This window comes from Chelonoidis abingdonii, chromosome 5 (genome assembly GCF_003597395.2).
Source record: "Chelonoidis abingdonii isolate Lonesome George chromosome 5, CheloAbing_2.0, whole genome shotgun sequence".
Lineage (NCBI taxonomy): Eukaryota > Metazoa > Chordata > Testudines > Testudinidae > Chelonoidis > Chelonoidis abingdonii.
In genome coordinates this window covers 41269730-41290323 of record NC_133773.1, presented here as the reverse complement: position 1 = coordinate 41290323, position 20594 = coordinate 41269730, and the positions used below count along the sequence as shown (strand labels likewise).

Here is a 20594-nt window from a genome sequence, read left to right as displayed (position 1 = left end):
GATAGACTGAGTCTCAGAAGATTTTTTCCATCCCTGAGGTACACCGTTTGGTCCTCTAAAATGACTCATGGACACCTAAGATCACAGGAGCGTCACTGATTTGGCCTCAGGCACCTTTATGCTTGAAGTGAGTGGGTTCCAATCACATTTGGTTTTGGATGGATTTATAGATCTGAAAATGGACTACAGAAATTGCTGTAAATCTTTATCTCCACTTCTGAGCACTTCTCCATCTAATTTTTCAGACTTGTATAGGACCATTATAAAACCACTCCTTTCAGCAACATCCCATAGAACTGCATAGTAAATTATTTTTTTGTGTAGAATTTTGTGGCTAGAATTCTAAGTTAAATTCCTGGTTGGTTTAGAAAGGAGAATTCTCCATTAAATTCTATAGACTGTCTATAGTAGCTTCTATAAAATCCTATTTTGGTTTCACCTCTATTAACTGTATATAGGATTTTGCCATATGGGAGCTTTGAGCTGACTTAACTCCCAAGCTCTGAGCAGAAGTACGCGAGATTTAACTTCCTGCTAGGTGAATGTTTCATCACTGCAGTTGTTTGGTTTATTTAATTTTGTTTTTATTTTTGCCTTGTCTTCTGTCACTGGAAAGTGCTTTGCTACAAATCAAGGGTGCTATGCTTTTTATAACAGCTTTTTTGTTGCTGTTTGTTGCTGTCTTGCTGACTTTTATTTTTATAAGACTTAGCCAAGGGCATTAATGATAATCAGCCTGGGAAGGTGGTTCTTACCTCCCTCCCACAATGCAGACATAGTTGAATTATGCTTATGCTCTGATGTTAATGTTGCCTAATAAGCACGTATACACCTTGGCACTCCAACAGTTAGCTAAGGCACATTATGGTGAAGAGTATTAGAAATGAAAGTGTTGTTAGTTAAATGCTAGAGTGTGTAAGTAAATATCTGAGCAGGACTGCATACTTTTGTGGCCATGAATCATGCTCAGCCTCTGCAGGGATGAGGAAGCAAAATAAACCTAAATCACACAAGTCATAATTTCATATCAGTTGGGCCCCCCCCCTTTTTTTTTTTAAAAGCAGATAGTGTTGAATTTCCTCTTTCTGTCTTCATTATTTGGTTTAGTGAATCATCTTTCTTCTGGTGCTGGCTTTATTGAATCATTAAATCTTCTCAGGAAGCAAAACAATGTTCTTAAAGTCAGTGAAAAGGAAGTGACTGTGAAAAAGGGCACTGACTCTCTTTGAAGTAGCTTTCACAGAATTAGGCCTGAGAGTGGCGTGTACAAAAATGCAGCAAGAAACCATCCAGATAAAATAAAATTCAGAACACAGCCATCAGCACTGAAGAAATTTCTGCTGTGTTCCATGAAATCCTGAGGGGGTGCACTGCCACTGGTAGGTATAGAAGTCAGCTATCCATTTCAAACAGTTAGTGACTGTGATGGCCTCTGACAATTAAAGGAATATTCTCTCTCTCTCCCCCTCCCTTTATAAGATGAATCAGGCCTTATGAAAGGGGATAACTGACATTCCTGGAGCCAAAAGCCTTCCATCTATTGAACAATTAGCAATAATAGAAGCTTCCTCATACTGTCAGCTATGCTTTGGTGGGAGGAAATGAGGATAAAGGGCGGTTATGCCTATTTATTTCTTGGTCTCCCTTCTGTGACTGGTGACAAGGGAGCCAGCTGAATTACTGCCAGTTGTGCAGTTGCATTTGTTTGTGGTGTTGGGTTGTCTCCTATAAACTGGAGAGACGCTACCAAAACATGTAGCCTCTGATCCAAGAGGAGTATTTCCAACAACTTTATCGATAGCTGGATCAGAACCTTAGGTCCTCCTCCCCACATACTCTCTCTCCCCCGCTCCGCCTCTTTCCCTCCCTCTCTCTCTCTGGGCCAGATTCTGATCCTAGCTCCTACACACTTCTCTAGTGACGTGCAAAGGGGCTGCAACAGCCTGAGGGATAATTCCCCTTATATAGGAGCTGCATAAGGTTGGCACATGCAGTCCTCTGCTTTCCTTCCTCACCACCACAGCATAAGGGCTGTGCTGGGGCTGAAAAAGGGAGTAATTAACGCTCAGCATTGAAGCCTATTGGCAGCCATAGAGTGGCTGATAAATTAGAGGTCTCCTGATGTAGGTAGATTGCCTGTTATTTCGGTCCTTAACCCTCCCTGTGTCTCAGAGCTTCCAAACCTAAATTCTTCCCTGCCAACTTCTGCCTGTCATTCCCCATCCCTGCTCTTTCTAAACCCTCACTACTGGGAATACAAGAACTATATGGGACGTTTTTGTGGGCACATTACAAGAATAACAAGAAAATGAAAAATAGCTAACTTGGCTTCTGTTGCTAAACTATTCAGCTTTCAACCCAGTTCACACATCACCTGCTTATTAAAGAATTAAGGAAGGTAAAATATTGGGCCTAAGCAACAAGACATTGTCTAATAAAACGTGTTTTCTTCTTGTTGCTGATTTTCTTACACCAATGCAGTGTCCTCACCAGCTAAAAAGTGCTTGAATGTCTGTGGATTGTTAGTGTTTGCAGCATCCTTCAGGGTTTACAGAGAGCAGTAGAGGAATTCTATAGAACCCAAGTATGCTAGGTGCAGTGTGGATTCCACTCTTTCAGTATACATGCTATTCAGGCAGGCTTCCCATATTTTTGTGTTCATAGATGCATAGATTTCAAGACCAGAAAGGACCGTTGTGATCATCTAGTTTGCCCTCTTGTATAGCATGAGGTATAGAACTTTCCAAAATAATTTCTAGAGCAGATCTTTTAGCAGTATATCCAGCATCATTGTTACAATTACGTTGGGGCTGGATTTCCTTCAGGTGTAAACTAGCCTAGCTCCTTTTGAAGTCAATGGAGCTAAACCAAATTACACCTGCTGAAGATCTGACCTATTTTCATTTATGATTTGCTCGCAAGAAATTTTTTTGAGGTGTTTTGGTTTTATAATAAGCTTAGATCTCTCTCTAACATACAGATCCTATAGTCTTTGTGACCTGTGTGCTGTCATATGAAACACATTTGTCCTAATTACCTAATTACTTCAGAGACTGAAACGGTTCCTCTTGAGTTTTATATGTCTCTTCCTAATTGCCTGCCTGTAGGAACATTTCCCATAGTTTGGCTAAGTAGCTTATCCACCTGAATTTTTTTTCTCATTATTGTCACTGGGCCAAATCTCACAGAAATCAGTACAGTTTGTTGGAATTTGTACTGTTGTCAATGAGGTCACAATCCGTTTATCTTGTATGTAGAAATGGCAAACACCTCTAAAACATCTTTAAACATTTATAGTGTCACTGAACCAAAAATTGAACCAAAAATTGCTAAGGTTTGTCATCCACTTCGAATTTTTATCATCATAAGAAAAGCCATGAATTTCTAACTGTTTTATTCCTTTTTCTTTTTTTAAACACCTATTAATGAAGGGCTTTACAGGGATCTAAAAAGAGCACAAGTTCTCTTGGTATGCATCCTTCTCTCAGTAAAAGAGAAATCTGCAGTGCTAATGAGAAGAGACTAAATGGTCTTTTTAGTATATGCTAACATAGTCCTTTTACTGTTTCCTTGTAGCTCTTTAAGCACCACAAGCTTTCCTTTCATAGAGGAAAGGTGTTTACACAGGATAAAAGTGCTCACCTTTCGGATGCCTCAGAGAGCGTGTGAGCTCATTAAAATTGTCTTAGCTCCTGTGGTTCAAAGCTAATAAAAATACAAGAAGGCCAGTGGTGTGAATAAAGACCTGAGCATCAGCCAGTGTGCTTGTAGGTTACTGCAAGAGCATGTGAGAGGGCTAGACAATTTACTTACTGTTCAGAGGCTGCAGCTGTACTTACAGAAAGCTGCACCTCAGTACAGCAGTGTGAATGCTCATAGGATAAGAGCCATCGTTCATTGTGTATAAATAGGGTTGCCAGTTTTGGTTGGATATATTCCTGGAGATTTTATCACATGACAATCTTTAATTAAAGATTAATCTTTTAATTCCTGGAGAGTCCAGGCCAATCCTGGAGGGTTGGCAACCTTGTGTATAAATCATATGCACACTCCTGTTCCCACTGAAGTCAATGAGATAGTTTTGCTGTATGGAGAAATGAACCGCATGGTCTTCACAATAAAGTCTTTATTTAAAATGGACATTTTTGAGTCTATAGCTGGTAGTGGCCCATCTTGCAAAACAATGACCTGACTTGTGACACTGATATTTTGGGAAGGCTCATGTGAGAGACTTTAAATTGTCTTCTCTCCCATTAAGAGAAAACTATTTTTTCCATCCGCCTTAAGTACTGGCTTAACAGTTATAACTTTAATGAATAACAGTTAAACACAGTTCTTCAGACACGTGCACAGCAAAGTTCTTTTGATGTTGTCTGTACTAAAAGCAGGATGGAAAATATCATTGTTTTAACCATTCACTGAACTTTACACTGCTAAGGTCACAAATAATGCTGTTTCTCTGGACCATGGCCAGGACTCGCTGCAAATGTGCCAAAAAATCTGAATTGAATTAAAAGCATAATTTCAAATAAACCACCATGCTTCTCACTGTGTAACTTTTCGGATTCTCATGCTCCTTCTATACTGGTGAGTTACATCATCATAATTTGCCACCAGTGCAGCTCCACTGCAAGTAGCAATGGGAAGGTAGGGCAAATGTGACCCAGCTGCTTTTAGCGTGTCTCTGAATAGGATTTGACATAGTGATAAAGTTCCTGGATCCTATCCTACTCTTCTGCTTCCACTCTTGTTAAATTTGCTCTCATTGGTGGAGCTGTATCAATGTTGATTTACAGCTATAAAGTGTTCTTGTATAGCAAAGGCTAGAGTACATTTTACTTTCGCCAAACCTTTTAGGTCACAATTCTTGGTTGGTGTCAATTGGCATAGCTGCCTTGAAGGCAGTGGATCTATGCCAACTTATACAAGCTAAGAACTCAGATTCCAACCTTATCTGTCTAATAAGTGCTCTATGAAAGAGACCGATTAATTGATTACAGTGGTATGTAAAATACGGGGAGGGTAAAAGGATGTAGGAAAGATCTATATTTATATTATTTGTAATATTAATAAATATAATATGAATCAAAGGACTTTTTAAAAATGGAATGGCAAAAGCATTAAGTAGATTCTCCTCTCATTTACAGGCAAATCAGGAGAAATCCACTGAAACCCCACTGTTTGTCTTCAGAACCCCTTTCCTTCCTATTGGAGCCTGCCATTAAATCACTAAGTTAAACTTATGACACTGCCATCTTTCATGTGGCAAAAGATCATGAGCTCATAAGCACAATAATAAGTGTAGGTTCAAGAAGAAGCTAAGCTAGTTTGTGGGATGGAGCACTCTGTGTCAGCACACAGATAGTTGTAATAATTGCAAGGGGAGCACAGATAAATACTGTCCAAGTGAATAATTTCTTTGGACAAATATTCTCTATCCTCACATTTGCTCCTGTGAAAGTCTGTCTTTAAAATCCTTTGTTTTTGTTGGCTTCCATCATAGACCCCAGTTTCTAAAAAGGATGTCCATGGCCTTCATGAAAGGCCAGGCTCTAAATTGGTCACAGATTGAGAACTGAGCTTCAGAGCAGCCCTGCAATTTCATTTCTGCCCAGGCAGCAGAATCACACCCTGCAGTAGAGAGCTGGAGTCAATACTAAGCAGTGGTCTCATTTCCACCCTCATCTGCGTGAGTAGTTTAGCCAGTTGCTGGCCAGATGGATTTTTGGTGGATAGGAAGAGTTAGACAACCCATGTGCAGCTTACTGCAGCAGCTGAGAAACAGTTTTATATGATCAGAGGATACATACAGAGTGGGGAACAAAGAAGGAGAAGCAAATAAAACCAGAGGGGGTGCCATTACAGAATCCAGGCTCGGGGTAGGCAGTGGGCCTGGGCCAGAAGATTAAAACTCAAAGTGAATTGCTAAATTTTAAGGTGGGGATTGTATCTTGAGTTTCCTTTGGGTACTAATCCATTTAGTGATTTATAGGTTGGTAAATGGAATTAAGTCAGAAATTTTTGAATGCACAGTTTTGAATTTTCCCTCTCTCCGCCTTTTGAATCCCCATCCTCTGTTCAAAAGTATGTGTGTATGTGGGAGGGAGAGAGGGGTTCCCAGCCAAAACCAAACAGAAATTTGAGCCTTGATATGTCAATTGCATGTGTAAAAGGTCTCTGTGATTAAATTTTGTTATCCTGAAAGTGCAGCTACATTGGAAAATTAGGCCCTCAAACCCTTGGGCATGGTAAGAAATAATCAATCAGATCCTGGTCACTTCAGTGTCTGCTTTGCTGCTAGTCTGTTGGTTCAAAGTAGCCAAAAACCCAATTTAGCCTCTCTCTGAGAATTTCCCTGGCACAGGCCTCAGGATGGTGGACAGAGGGTGTCATCCTTCCACCTTTCCCAGCCTCAGGCTCACAGCAAAGCTGTGCCAGATTATGGATCTAATCCAACAAGTATCCCATAGAGGCAGATGACTGCAAAACTGAACTACTGTTCCTTTTCTTTTACCCGTCCTTTGAGGTAGTTTGTTCAAGTGGGATATTCGTGCATTGACCCATACTGTGAGAAATACATCATGCAGTTTCCACTTGCTACCTGTATTAATTAATAAAAAATGCATTAGAATTTAGAAATAAATTCAATTTTCTTCAGCTTTAGTGCTGCCTACAGAATGCTGTTAGTCAAAGAGTGTCTGAACGTGCCCCGGGAGGCATTTGTTGGGAGGTGAGAGCATTCAGCACTCCCAGGAGGCATGCTGTGGCTTGTCAAATGACTTAAAATTTCCACCATGTTTTGAACAAACACATTGCTCTTCCAGGTCCATTCTGCACCTTTTATCTAAATAAGCACACTGCATCAAAAGGTCACTTTTTGGGCCGATTTTCTTCTCTCCAGTAGGTCCCAAAAATATGAGAAATTCAGATCTTAATTGACCTCCCTGGAGGATTATTTTCTATATTCTAAGAAGTAAGGTTTTAATCTCACCATAGAGAGAGAGTTATGTCAGGAAACTTGAAATCAGAAATTTCCCCAGAACTGTTTTGTATACAAAAAAGATTCAGTTAGGAATTTAAAGTAACTTGAAGTTAAACAAGCTTTTATAAGAGTTCCTCCTAGCAGGAAATAGAGCTGGTCTGTTGATTTCTGTAATCATTTCAGAGATTACAACAGAAAGTATTTTTCTGGTTAAAGCAACAAGGAGTTTTTACTGTCTGGGGAATGACATGATATATGCAGATTATATAATATGTAGAGGATCTTTGTTATGTGAGGCCAGTTGGATGTTCATTCTAATGCCTTTGATGAGACATCAAAATATCTGAAAATTAGGACATTGATTATGTCCAGAGCTCTAGTGAATAAGGGCATCAAACATAGACTCAGGCGACTTGGTTCAATTCCTAGATGAGTCATAGACTTTCTCTGTGACCTTAGGCCTGTCACTTATCCATCCTGTGCCTGAGCTCCCCGTCTGCAAAATGGGATACTTCCCATGGCAGCTGTGAGAATGTAATCCATTAATTGTGAGGTGCTCAGACACTGTGGTGGTGAGGTATGTGGATAGCATGAAATATTCACAGTGTCAACAGAGGAAAGATACCTTTGTTATGGTGCCTGCTTAATATGTTTTTGGGAAAAGCCTAACTTTTAAAAAATTCCTCATTTTGAAGAATAAACGTGAATCCAGGAAGAATATTACATGTGTATTATATTTATAATCCTTGTTTATCATCAACAAGAAAAAATCCACGATAGCAAATTATTTGGGTACAAATTGGGGAAAATACATTCAGATTCTAAGAACAAAATCCTGGACTCTACCAACAGCCCTAGGAAACAGGGGCTCCACCTCACAAAAACAGCAGAGTTACTCCGAGGCCACTACTACAGGCTTGTGGTTGAAGAAGTGCCTGTAGCTGTTGCTACTCCCTGGGAATAGCTTGGTTCTATGTAATCATGAATCTACTCTCCTCCTCTTCCTCAGACCTATCTCTATCTCATCTCAACAAACCCTTTGTATGCTGACCTATAAGAGGTCCTCACCGAGCACAGAGGGCAGACCCTCTGCACAGGCTACTTACCACCAGCATCTCAACCCCCAGTTGTAGTAGATTCCATTGTATTCAAGGCTTCCATGTCTGCAGAGGATTTGCCCCAAAAGGACTAGGGCCATGCTTCAGCAAGGTACTACAATATGTGCCTATCTTTCAGCACCTGAGCAGTCCCACTGAAGTCACCAAGACTACTCACATACTTAAGCTATGCAGGTGCGAACGTATCTTGTTGAACTGGGGCCTAGTCTAGTACAATTAAATCAGCTACATCAACACAATATTTAGTCAGCCTCAAAGGTAAGTTAAAAAGTAGTTCTGAGTACTGCACCTGCCTTTGAATCCTATTGCTAATTTTTGTGGCGATCACATTTACTTATTTTTAAAAATGTTTTTATTATTAAATAATTTATTATCATCATTTGTCTTGCGGTAGCACAGAGGAGCCCCAGCCATTGACCAAGGACCCCATTGTGCTATGTGCCGTACGAACAGAACAAAAAGATGGTCTCACTCTCTTGTGTGAAAGACTCATACAAACAATCTGAGTCACTGAGTGTGGAAAATGCCATCAAGTGCACAAAGTAAAGAAACTGGCAAATATGGGAAAAATGTCCACACACTTTCTATTATAGCAATCTTAGGTGTCAGTAACAATAGTAGGTAAAAACATTCAATCCAGTAGTACAGTTTTTTTTAGTTGAGAACATCCAATTCTAAAGAGCTAGGTCAGTAATTTGTAAAAATAAATAAATTAAAACCATAGACCCAAATCTCTAACTAGCCAAATGTTGAGTGTAAAAGTACCTGTAATCAGTGCTTGTCATCTTCTGTAAATATTGCTTTCCAGACCATGCAGAGGCAAACTCCTCTTAGTTACCTAACTCTTCTTTATTTTCATTGCATTAGGTTGTTGGCGTGGCTCAAGCTATCAATAAGAAATCTGGAATTGGTGGGATATTCACAGAGCAAGATGAAAAGGTATAAGGGATGTGGAGAGAGAGAGAGAGAGAGTGTGTGTGTGTGTGTGTGTGTATCGTCAGTGGTTTTCTTTTTTGACAGCTAGAAATCTTGAAGTTATCCATACTGCACTAATCTTTGAATAAATCAAAAATGGTTTGATGAAACTGTAATTCTTTCTGAGGCATTGCAGAAATGTCAGCGTGAATCAGTTTAATTTCTGGATCTGTTTGGTTTCTCTCTTCTATTAGGATTCACAGTGTTTCCATGCTTTATTGAATGTATTATAAAGGGGTGTAGGCTTAACAGCTAGTTGTTGAAGTCACCTTATCTCAAAGGAGAGTCACAATGGACACTCAGTAAGTAGCAGGTTAACATTAAAACTAAAGCTTGCCAAGCAACTTTCAAAATTACTACATAACTTAATTTCTGTGTACACTAGTTGTAGAAAGAAAGCACTGGATAAATTACACTCGTCTGACACAATCAGTAGTGCAGAAAGTGCATAGATTGTGAACTGTCACATTGCAGGCACTTTAAGAATGCTCTCAGACTTAACATGCAAACTGTGGTGCACCACGAAAGGCTGAAGTCAGGCCGAAGAAGTTGACTTAAGCCTTGGCAATAACAAAGTAAGAATTTACACCTTCCCTGTTCCAATGGAATGCATAATGAACATCTGCAGGACATCAGAATTAATGCCTTTTCTGAAGAGAAACAGCCCTTGGCTTTGCTACTTAAGCAAGATTCGATTTCCACTTCTAAAAATATTTAATTCCTTGTATACTAGATGCTCATTTTGTGTGTTCAGTTTTTAATGGTGAGATTTTAGTTGGGTTGGTTCCCCAAAACTGCTTCTTATTCCAGAACAGTTCTGCCAGGATAAAAACATGAAGCTCAATCATTTGTTTCTAAAAAAGATGGGAGATTCCTGCTGAAATGGCAGGAAGAATCAAGACCAACCAAAGAAAACAATTTATGTATGATTACCAAAAATAACCTTCAACGTACCAATTACTACCACAAAGTGAAAACAAAAAAAAACTGCAATGTGTATATCTTTGTTTAGATTTCAAGGATTTTTTGTTTTGTTTTTTTCCAATGCTTAAATTTAATTGGGAGTATTACTCCTGAGGGCATTCTGCACCAAAAAAATAAAAATTCTGTGTACTATATTTTAAAATTCTGCAAATTTTATTTGTCAAATAAATGTGGAGGCTCCAGCCTGGCACTGGGGAGCACAGGCCACTGGCTGTACAGAAGTGGGAGATCATTATCCAGTTCCCCCCGGGACACAGACTCAGCAGTGAGGCTGCACCCAACCCTGACATAGCACAAGGACTGGGCCTGCCCCAGAAACAGCCCAGGGCCCTGCCCTCCCATGTGGGCAGGCAAGCTCAGCAAGGCAGGATTCAAGTGTGGGGAGATCCAGGTGTGTTTTGAGAGGGGTCTGTGTGGTGCAATCTGGGTGCGGGCAGCTCAGTGGGGGATCTGGGGGTGGGGGATCTGGATGTACAGTGGCTTGTTGGGGGGTTCTGGATGCAATGGCAATGGGACTCTGCAGGGGGTTCAGGTGAAGGTAGGTGGGGCTCAGCAGGGGAGGGGGAGAGATCTGGGTGTGGTGGGGATAGAGCTTATCAGGGGGGTCTGGGTGTGGGAAGCTCAGTGCAGGGTCCGCATGCTGGGGGAGTGTGGCTCCAGGTGCAGCTGGTTGGGGCTTGGTGAGGTGTGGTAGTCAGGTGCAGAGGGAGTGGGGCTCATCAGGGTGGGTTCTGAGCGCCAGGGGGTGAGGCTTAGCAGGAGGGTCTGGGTATGAGGGGGTCTGGATGCACAGGGGTTGGGCAGATGGGAGAGCAGCTCCTTGTATAGGGATCCCTCCCTCTGCAGCTAAGGAGCTATAGGCGCAAGAAGCGAGATGAGAGAAAAGTTTGCAGAGCTTCCTGCAGCCTGGGGAGAAATCTCGGGGTTGGTCTGACCCGGGCCCAGATGCCGTGCAGGGGAAGAGGAAGTCCTGTATCCACAAGCCCAGTCAAGACTAGCAGTGGGGGGCCAGTAGCTTGGCGTGGGCTCGGCCGAGAGAGGACCTTCAGATGTGGGGGACTGGAGGCTTGGCCCAGTGGTGGGGCCAGCCCGGCGCTGTGGTGGGGGCCAGTGGCTCAGCCAGGAGAGGGCCTTCAGGGGCTGGAGGGCTGGGGGCTTGGCTCAGCCGGGGTGGGGAGGGCCCAGTGTGGCTGGGATGAGTGGGCTGAGGCTCCTCTGGTCGTGGGGGACCCCTCAGGGCTTTTCCTGTGTGTGTGGGGGGTGGGGTTCGGGGCTCTGTCGTGCAGGGGAGCGGGGCCTTGGGCAGAAGGGGTGGAGTCAGTGTGCTAACCTCCCCAAAGCGGGTGAACTCCCTTGGGTTCACCCGCCACTCAAGATGGGAGGGTTACTGCATAAGTTGCACAGATAATAACGCACATACCAAAGAACATTGTTTCTTCTTTCTGTGTATTTACAGGCTGACCACAAACTGTACTGCCAGAGTTCTGGCCATAGCCAGGATGATTTGATGGACTTTTATTAAAAGATGAAAACAAACATATTTATCTTGAAGCTGAAAGCTTGGAAAGAGAAAATAATGAAAACCTAGTTCTTCAGACACATTAAGTGGGCATTTTGGATGTGAAAATACAATCTTGTTAGAAACATTTAATTATCTGTTTTTCAGGATTTTGCTGCTTATCTGGCATTTTGTGGAATCGTTCTTCACAATGCTCAGCTATATGAAACATCACTGCTTGAAAACAGGCGTAACCAGGTATGTCCAACAGGTTTATGCCAGCCTGGGATGTGGCATTTGTGATGGGCAAGTAGTAGTTAGTACTTGTTATCTACAGCTTCTGGCTTTCACCATATGGTAGATATTCCTTACATATGTTAATTATTTATTTGTCTCTTTGTGGGGCTTCCTGTGCCTCTCTATTAAACCCTAGTACCAGCTGTCCTGCATAATGGGCTGGCAGCAGAATATTGAGTAAATTTCAGATTTTTAAAAAACTAATGCTTACATTTAATTGGGAGCATGCTGTTTTGATACTTCATCTAGAGAGTTATTCCTGGACTCCGTGCACCTTGTGGAGGGCTGTGCATAAATACCTATAAATTCCTTCCCCATCAGTATCCTGGGTTCTGCATAAAGTCAGAATGTGTCTTGCTGCGTGTGCATGTTCCAGAGTGTGTGGCAGAAATGCTTGAGCTATTCAAACCTAAGTTATTCTCATGCAGCCTGTTAGACTCCCTTACACCCACAAACAAGCACTTACGGTATCTGCAGCAACAGTGGGAAGCAGAGCTGATCTTTTTGTGTGTTTCTAATTGTGCATCTTACAGCCATCCTCTTTGTTAAAGAGTTATTTATACCACTGCTGTTTATTGAGGAAAGTATCTGGATCCACAACACACAATATGAAAAAAGGTGTGTAGAAGCAAATGGGCAGAAACTGTTCCAAAGCTTTCCAGCAGGGTAGAATTTCAAAGTTGTTCCTTGAGTTTACAGATCAATAAACATGTCAGGCTAGATTCTCAGACCCTGGTTCCATACCCTTCTGCCACCTGAGTGGGCAACAGGTAATATAATCCGGCCACATCTGGCTAGTTGAGAATTCTCCCAGCAGCATCTCCTAAGTCTTTCAGGCTATAGTTGGATACACTTATTTAACTAGCTACACTCTTTGCCTCTTTCATCAAAGGTGTTCACAATGGATGCCATTAATGACATCCCACATAGCCTGTTGCCCTGCAAAAACTTAAGAGAGAGTTCAGTGGTTTGAGCATTGGCCTGCTAAACCCAGGATTGTGAGTTCAATCCTTGAGGGGGCCATTTAGGGATCTGAGGCAAAAATCTGTCTGGAGATTGGTCCTGCTTTGAGCAGGGGGTTGGACGAGATAACCTCCTGAGGTCCCTTTCAACCCTGATATTCTGTGAGCAAAGTTATCAGACTAGGGAAAAAATCCAAGAGGGTAATAAATATAATTATCATTTAATTCCTAGAATTAGAATTTTCACAAGGAGTTTCTTTTTGTCCAGGTGCTTCTTGATCTTGCTAGCTTGATTTTTGAAGAGCAACAATCTCTGGAAGTAATTTTGAAGAAGATAGCTGCAACTATAATCTCCTTCATGCAGGTGCAGAGGTGCACCATTTTCATAGTAGATGAAGATTGCACTGTGAGTATCAAGTGTGACTTGGTTTAAAGGGAGTGATGTTCTTGTTCTTTAGAGGCCCCTTGGGTCAGATTCTACATTTCCCTCCTCCATTTTGATTTGGTCGCATTTTACACCCACTTTGCACAATTCAAATTACTACATAAGTGCAAGGAATTGGAGAATCAGGCCTCCACTGTAAAGAAGAGGGAAGACAGAAAGGCAATGGTTGCAGTGTACTCTTCGGTTCACAGTGGCAGATTCCTTCTGTCCACAGTTCTTTTACTAGCCTTCCATCACTGATCCACTACAACATTTTCTTCCCCCATTCTCATGCCTCTTCACCTCTGTTTGTATGACATCCTTTCAGTTTGGATGTCAATTCTTCGGGGCATGACCTCTCTCAGGATCAGATTCTGTGGTTTGCATCAGCCATTTTGCACTGCCGGCTAGTGTAATCCGTCTCTCAGGTCATCTGAAGCATCCCAGAGAGGATCACCTCCAGGGTTAGTATACTCCTCCCATGACAGAGAGCTGACATGGGCTGTTGCATCACTCACTCACGCTGCGACTGGTGTAGAAGGGAAAAGGGGAGTGGTCAGAGGAAGAATGATGTGGCCAAAACCAGCTACTCTAAACGAGCTTTGGGCCCTTTGTGGCCATTGCAGCCCAACATTAATTAGAGTATGAAGCTCAGGAGAAACTGCCCTGCAGAGCAGTACTAGCATCACAGGAATGCAAAAGAGAGATTTATGTCACCTATGCTCCCAGTTGCATACACACTCTCACACACACACTCTCTGATTTATGCTTTGTGCAGTTTAGCCAAAACCCAGGGGTCTGGCCCGGTTCCTCTCTGTGCCTCAATTTCTCATCTGTACAATGGGGATAATGATAATTCTCTGCCTCACAGGGGTATGTGAGAATAAATTCATTGGTGTTTGCAAAATGCTCAGATACTACAGTGATAAGAAGCCATAAGGAGATCTAGCAATACATTTAAGGCTCACTGTTGCTCCTGCGACTTTCTACATCCAAGCAAAGTGACATGACTGAGGTTGATCACAAATACACACTTAGTCTGGAGTTGGGTAAATGTTAAAATAGATTCTTAGCTCTGGAGCTAACTGTTAGCAATTTGTAAACATGCCTGCCCTCACTTGGGGTGAATGTTTCCTGGAGATGCAAGGGTTTTCAGTGACACAGGGAGCTTAAATTTCCCTGTTCATGGGGCTGACGGGGGAGAGGGAATGTAAAATACAAGGATTTCTCTCTTTCCCCATTAAGGCAGACTCAGTATAAATAATTGCAGCTGACTTTCTCATTATTATTATTATTACTGTTAATCAGGATTATGAATATTAATAGTTTCCATCCAATAAGAATCCTTTTTGTATTTGTAGGATTCATTTTCTAGTGTGTTTCACATGGAGTTTGAGGAATTAGACGATTCAGCTGATGTCCTGAAGAGGTAAAACAACTTGATCTGAATTTCTGTTCATTACAGGCAAATAGAAGTGACTGAAGAGACTTTGCTTTTAAAAACTTTTCATGACAAATAACTTCAGTAAACAGAATTAGACAGTGCATTATTATCTACTGTAGGCTTTTACTCTGAGATATGCATGCACTGTTCCCATTGGTCTCAGCAGAGTTGGTCACACAGTTGTGTCTAAAGGCAGCTTTGTTTAATTTTCTTAATTTCATGCAGTGTTTTCAATGTTAAAGACTCCTGGACAATGTGTGCTCTAAACCTTTTTCCTACACTGTGCTATTAACTATCTCCCCAAAAGCCTGTTCACATTCATTTTAAATATAATTGTTTTAGATTTTGATAACAGTTTTAACATCACAAGCATTTTCTTCCAAAGAAAGAGAAATTAAAGCAATACAGAAAATTACAGCACGCAGCACAACCAACTTTCAATGGCCCCTGGAGTATGGCTCCCATAGCCCCCTGAACATGGCTCTAAGCACAGAATGGGAAGTATGGCACATTAATGCAGCCTTTTTTGTTGATTTAGAAGGGATGTGAACTGAGAGGCATATACAGGGCTCTCCCATGCCACCCTTTACTTGTCCTGTCCTGCTCTGCAGAGACCAGCAGAAGGATCATTGGTAGTAAGCAGCAGTATGTGAGCCAGAGTACACTGTACCATTGGCTACTGTCCTATCCTGCATGCGTACAATGTCATTCTCCAGTTATAGAGCCTTAATAGAAATATTGCCACCCTGCCACTTAGTGGAATGCCTTGCTAGCTTACATTTCAAGCAGGTTAGGTATCGGAACTTAGGAAAAACCTAAGATTTTTGGGCGTGGTTTTAAATGCTGAAAATAAGCTAGAAAATGAAGTTAGAACGTCACGGTAAAAAAAATATTTTCATATAGACTTTCAGTATTGGGGGGAGGGGAGAGTCCAGTATTAAATCAGTTTCATTCCACTGCATAGTTTTTGTGAGTTCTTAATAATTTAGTATCCTAGGAGTTCTGGTTAGGCCTTAAATTCTGATTTCATGGCTTTGTATAACAGCGGCACCTACTGGCTGAACATGTATTATTACTGTTATTTCATTAAAAAGCGACAAAGAATCAGACAGATCCAGACTAACACGGCTACCCTGCTATTATTTTATTATTATTATTTATTAAAAAAAAATTGCAATAGTACCCAGCGACCTCAATCAAGATTACACCCCACTGTGCTATCATCATCATCATGTTCCTATTATGCCTCCGGCATTTAGGACACTGACAAAGCTCCTCCATTCCTGTCTATTTCTGGCAAGTCCTTTCAGTGGTTCCCCAACTGTGCCCCAGGTTTTTCAGCTCAGCTTCCACAACTCTTCGCCATGTTGTTTTTGGGTGGCCTTGTTTTCACTTGCCTTCAGGTGTCCATCTTATTGCTACTCTGGTGATGGAATAAGTTTCCAGCCGAAGCACATGACCAGTCCATCTCCAATGCCTCCTGAAATGATGGTACACAGATCCTCTTGGCTGTATTGTGTCAATAGATCTTGGTTTGGGATTTTCTGGGCCAAAAGATATGGAGGTGCTAGGCCAGAGGTAGTCAAACGACAGCCACATCCGCCCCGCAGAATCGTTCTGCCTAGCCCCAAGCTCCAGGCTCGCCACAGGCTTCACTCCTCCCCGCCCCCCCAGCCTCAGCTCGCTCGCTCCACCGCCAGCACAATGCTCGTCTGGGCAGCGGGGCTGTGAGCTCCTGGGGCAGTGCAGCTGCAGAGCCCAGCATGACCCAGTCTCTGTGCTGCATGGTGGCAGTGTGGCCTGGCTCCAGCCAGGCGGCATGGCTGTACTGCTGCCAGCCATCAGAGCTCCAGGCAGCGCGGTAAGGGGGCAGGGAGTGGGGTGGGGGGAGGGTTGGATAGAGGGCAGGAAAATTTGGGGGTGGTGGTCAGGGTTGGGGATGTGGATAGGGATTGGGGTGATTGGGAGTGGGACAGGGGATTGAAATGTGGCAGGGGTCCCGGGGGGGCAGTCAGGAAGGAGGGGGGTTGGTTGAGGCAGCGGAGGGCAGTCAGGGGACAAGGAGAAGGGGTGGTTGGATGGGGCAGGGGTCCTGGGGAGGCCATCAGGGATGAGAGGAGGGGTTGGATGGGGTGGCGGGGGTCTGGAGGAGGTCAGGGGACAGGGAGCGGGGGTGTGTGGATGGGGCAGGGGTCCCAGAGGGGCCATCAGGGAACAGGGGGTTTGGATGGGACAGGAGTCTGGGGGCAGGGCCACGACCCCCTCCCCTAACTGGCCCTCCATACAATTTATGAAACCTGATGCGACCCTCAGGCCAAAAAGTTTGCCTGCCCCTGTGCTAGGCACTGTACAAATACACAAGATAAAATGATTCTTGCCACAACAAGCTTATAAATATGGCCCTGATCCTGCAAAGACTTAAGTGTGTGTGTAACTTTAGGCGTATGAATAGTCCCTTGAAATCAGTTAGGGACTACTCATGTGCCTAAAGTTACATACATACTTACATCTTTGTAGGGTCACAGCCTAAGAAAGAGCTTGCAGCCTACAAATAGCGGTACCTAAAACTATCCTGCAGGTCTGTGCAGATGTACAAAAAGCAGAAATCCAGCTCATATAGGCACAAACCTCTAGTCCAGAATTAACCCGTGAGAACCATTCATGAGATGTTTGAACAGCTCTGCTCAGTTGTAGAGCAGGCAATAATCATTGTATAAGCCATCTGTATTTAATTAGTGCTGTACTTTTAATCACAGGATCTCAAAATACTTTACATAGGTGGGTTTTATAGGTAGGGAAACTGAGGCACAAGATGGTGATTGGCAGAATCGGGACTAGAATCCAGCATCCTGACTTCCAAGCCCCTTTAGCAATAACTTCAGGACACCATTCACTTAATTATTCAATCTGGGTAAAAAGAAAAGACAGAGGCAATAACTGGATTAATGTGCTCACATTAAACAGATTCCGAATTTAACCTCAGTCAAAGAATCTGAACATAAAATGCTGGACTATCATCCATTCTCTAACTTCTTCTATTTATTACAAAAATGTTATTGCATGTAGCACTGAGGGCTGACTTTTCAAAAGCGTGAGATTATGTTGTACACCGGGCATACTACTGGATATGCAACGTACAGCTCTTTTTGCTGTTGACTGTTTCACATATGCAATTTTTGCACATATATTTGAAAATTCAGCCCAAAGATTCTGGCTCAAGGTGGCAAAAGGTTTTGGTCTATTTTGGGACTTGGACTACATGCCAGGACAAGAGAGTGAAGGGGGAATGCTTGTTTACTCCCTCCTCTAGAGCAGGTGGATGACAACTGGCCAGGCCTTGTCTCCTTCCATTCATACTTCCCTCCTGCTTGCTGGTGCATGCCTCTGCGAGTAGTTTACTGCTTGTAGAGGCCAGACGTGAAGTCTTCTCTCAGGCTGAGAGCAAGGGAAGCAGGAAGGGAATTTTGGTCCCCTGAATCATAATTCCTTCCCTGAAATATTCTTGGGGCAGCACAGCTATATGCTGCCCTTTACGGTGGGCTGCCGTGTGATCCATCCAGCCCACTGAAGGCTGATGCTCTATGGTCACAGTTTCAGGGGACATAAAAGGCACAGTGATATGCATTAGATAGAATAAATTATTATACAGAATACTCTCTGATACTCATCACATAATCTGTGAGTTGAGTCGTGCCCAAAATCAGGCCAGTCTTCAGAAGTGCAGGGTTTGTCCTTAAATAACAGAATTTGTTACATAGAAAAGAATGCTTTCCTGTCTCCAGTGTTGTGCCTGGATTCTTTGGACATGTGCATTTACATCTGAAAAATAATAGACTCCTACTCACAAGTCAAAGAGAAAATGCAGAGGCCTAATGGGAACAGGTATATCAATAGGAGATGGGCGCTCTGCCAGCATGGGTGGGGAAGGGCTATGGCAAGAATCAAAGTGCCTTAATTAAATATATAAGCACTAAGCAATTAGAAAAGAGATGATTGATTTTGTAAAGTTATTTTAGGCCCTGATTTGGGGGAAACAGATGTTCTGTGTCAATAACGCAATCCCCATGCAATTAATTGTTCATTCATTCTAAGAGCGCATTTTACATGAACTTAAAAGCAGAAAATTCATAAATGCTGCCATCTGTTCTCAGTTGAAAAAGATGTGAATTTCATCTATTATTGATTTTCTAATCTGTCAGATTTCTAGATGCACATTATTTTTGAAGTGTTCTATTTCTGTGAACACACATTCAGCTGGTTGAGGTAACATCTTTTATTGGACCAACATCACACACCTTGCCTCTAAGATCTTGGGACTGACATGGCTACAACTACATTGCATATATTCATCTGTCATTCATTTTTATCCTTCATTCTTGTAGACTACATTGATTTATTTCCTAAGTTTAGTATTTCTAATACATCTCTAACTATCCTAACATTTAAGAGTATAATTTCCTCTGAATACTTACACAAGACATAACTAAGTTTTACAGCTTATCTACATCAGAAAGTTGCACTGGTTTATATTAAATAAGTTTTTAAACCAATTTAGTTAAATTGGTGCAACCCCCTGTGTGGATGCTTATATTTCAATTGAAATCAGGCTTATTTCAACTGAGCTTAAATCAGTTAGGGACAAGTTTAAACTAAACTGAAATAAGCCAAACTTAAATCAAAATGTCAGCAGAGCGGTTTGCACTAAAACAGTTAATTTTTAAACTTGAGTTATACTTGTGCAGCTTTCTCATGTAGACAAGTCCTTAGCAGAACCACAAATATGTAGAGAGAACTTGTATGGATTTTAATAGAAGTCACTTGCGTGCATGGAGCACTAAATACACCCACACATCTCCCGTGTTTCATCTGTAATTGATTAAACAAAATAAACACGTGCATCAGAGATATGGCTTATAATGTTACTCTCAGAATATTGTTAATGGTTTGATCTTTTGTAGTGATGTGCACAGTATGGACTGGCTGGACATTATCATCTCTGTTAGTTTAATTTAAATGAGACGTGGATATGCAAAATTGGGCTGTCTGAGTCATCTAACTGTAGCACAGCCTACGATTGTGTGTTGGGTTGGAGATGATGGTGGATCTGTGCTTGGGAATTGACCACACCTTTCCCTTTGATTTACACATGTCGATATACTTTACATTTGCTTAGAATTATTGCATGTGCCAGTGTCATAGAAAGAATACCATGAATAATATCTATCTGTTCTTGCTGTTCCATCAGGGACTATGATGCAAACAAAATAAATTATATGTATGCTCAGTATGTCAAGAATACCATGGAGCCTCTTAATATACCAGATGTCTGCAAAGACAGAAGATTTCCATGGACAGTAAGTAAAGTGAAATTGGGTTTAGAATCCAATAATAAAAGACACAGATGATTTTTTGTTTACCTTTCATATATGACCTAGTCTTATTACTACTATCGTTGCTGTATTTACTTACTGCCGATGCTCAGAACTGTTTAAACTTCGAGGAAGATACACAGTCCCTGACCCAAGGAGTTTACGGACAATACAATTCTGACACACAGTGGGGCAGGATGGTGAGAAGATGGATTAATCACAAAGAAAATCAGTATGAAAATAAATCTAATTATATTTATTTACTAGAGAATACATGTTCTAGGCCAAGAGAAAGAAGTATGTTTTAAGGGAGGTTTTAATGAAGACAGGGTGGAGGCTTTCCACATCAGTCCTGAGGACTGGTCACCACAGTTTGCTGTAAGATTTGGGAGTAGACTCAGAAGTTCTTTCTCCCACTTTTGGTCTGGGAGAGGTTAGCCATGATACAGATGTGACTAGTTTGCTGTTCTGAGGAAGGCACAACTGCACTTCTCTTCAACACCTCATGCTTCCCAGTCCGCAGAGTGGCATCAGGGAGAGC

At 42.0% G+C, this 20594-nt stretch overlaps 1 protein-coding gene across 5 annotated transcripts in view; it reads left to right on the top strand.

Annotated features, from left to right (window-relative positions):
- PDE5A (phosphodiesterase 5A) overlaps positions 1-20594 on the top strand; it is a 97527-nt gene that overhangs the window by 27384 nt on the left and 49549 nt on the right. For all 5 annotated transcript variants that reach the window (XM_032762551.2, XM_032762550.2, XM_032762552.2 and 2 more), the window contains exons 4-8: positions 8968-9039; positions 11726-11815; positions 13085-13222; positions 14602-14669; positions 19930-20038. In XM_032762551.2, the coding sequence (XP_032618442.1) occupies positions 8968-9039; positions 11726-11815; positions 13085-13222; positions 14602-14669; positions 19930-20038 (477 nt within the window). The remainder of the gene's footprint in view (positions 1-8967; positions 9040-11725; positions 11816-13084; positions 13223-14601; positions 14670-19929; positions 20039-20594) is intronic.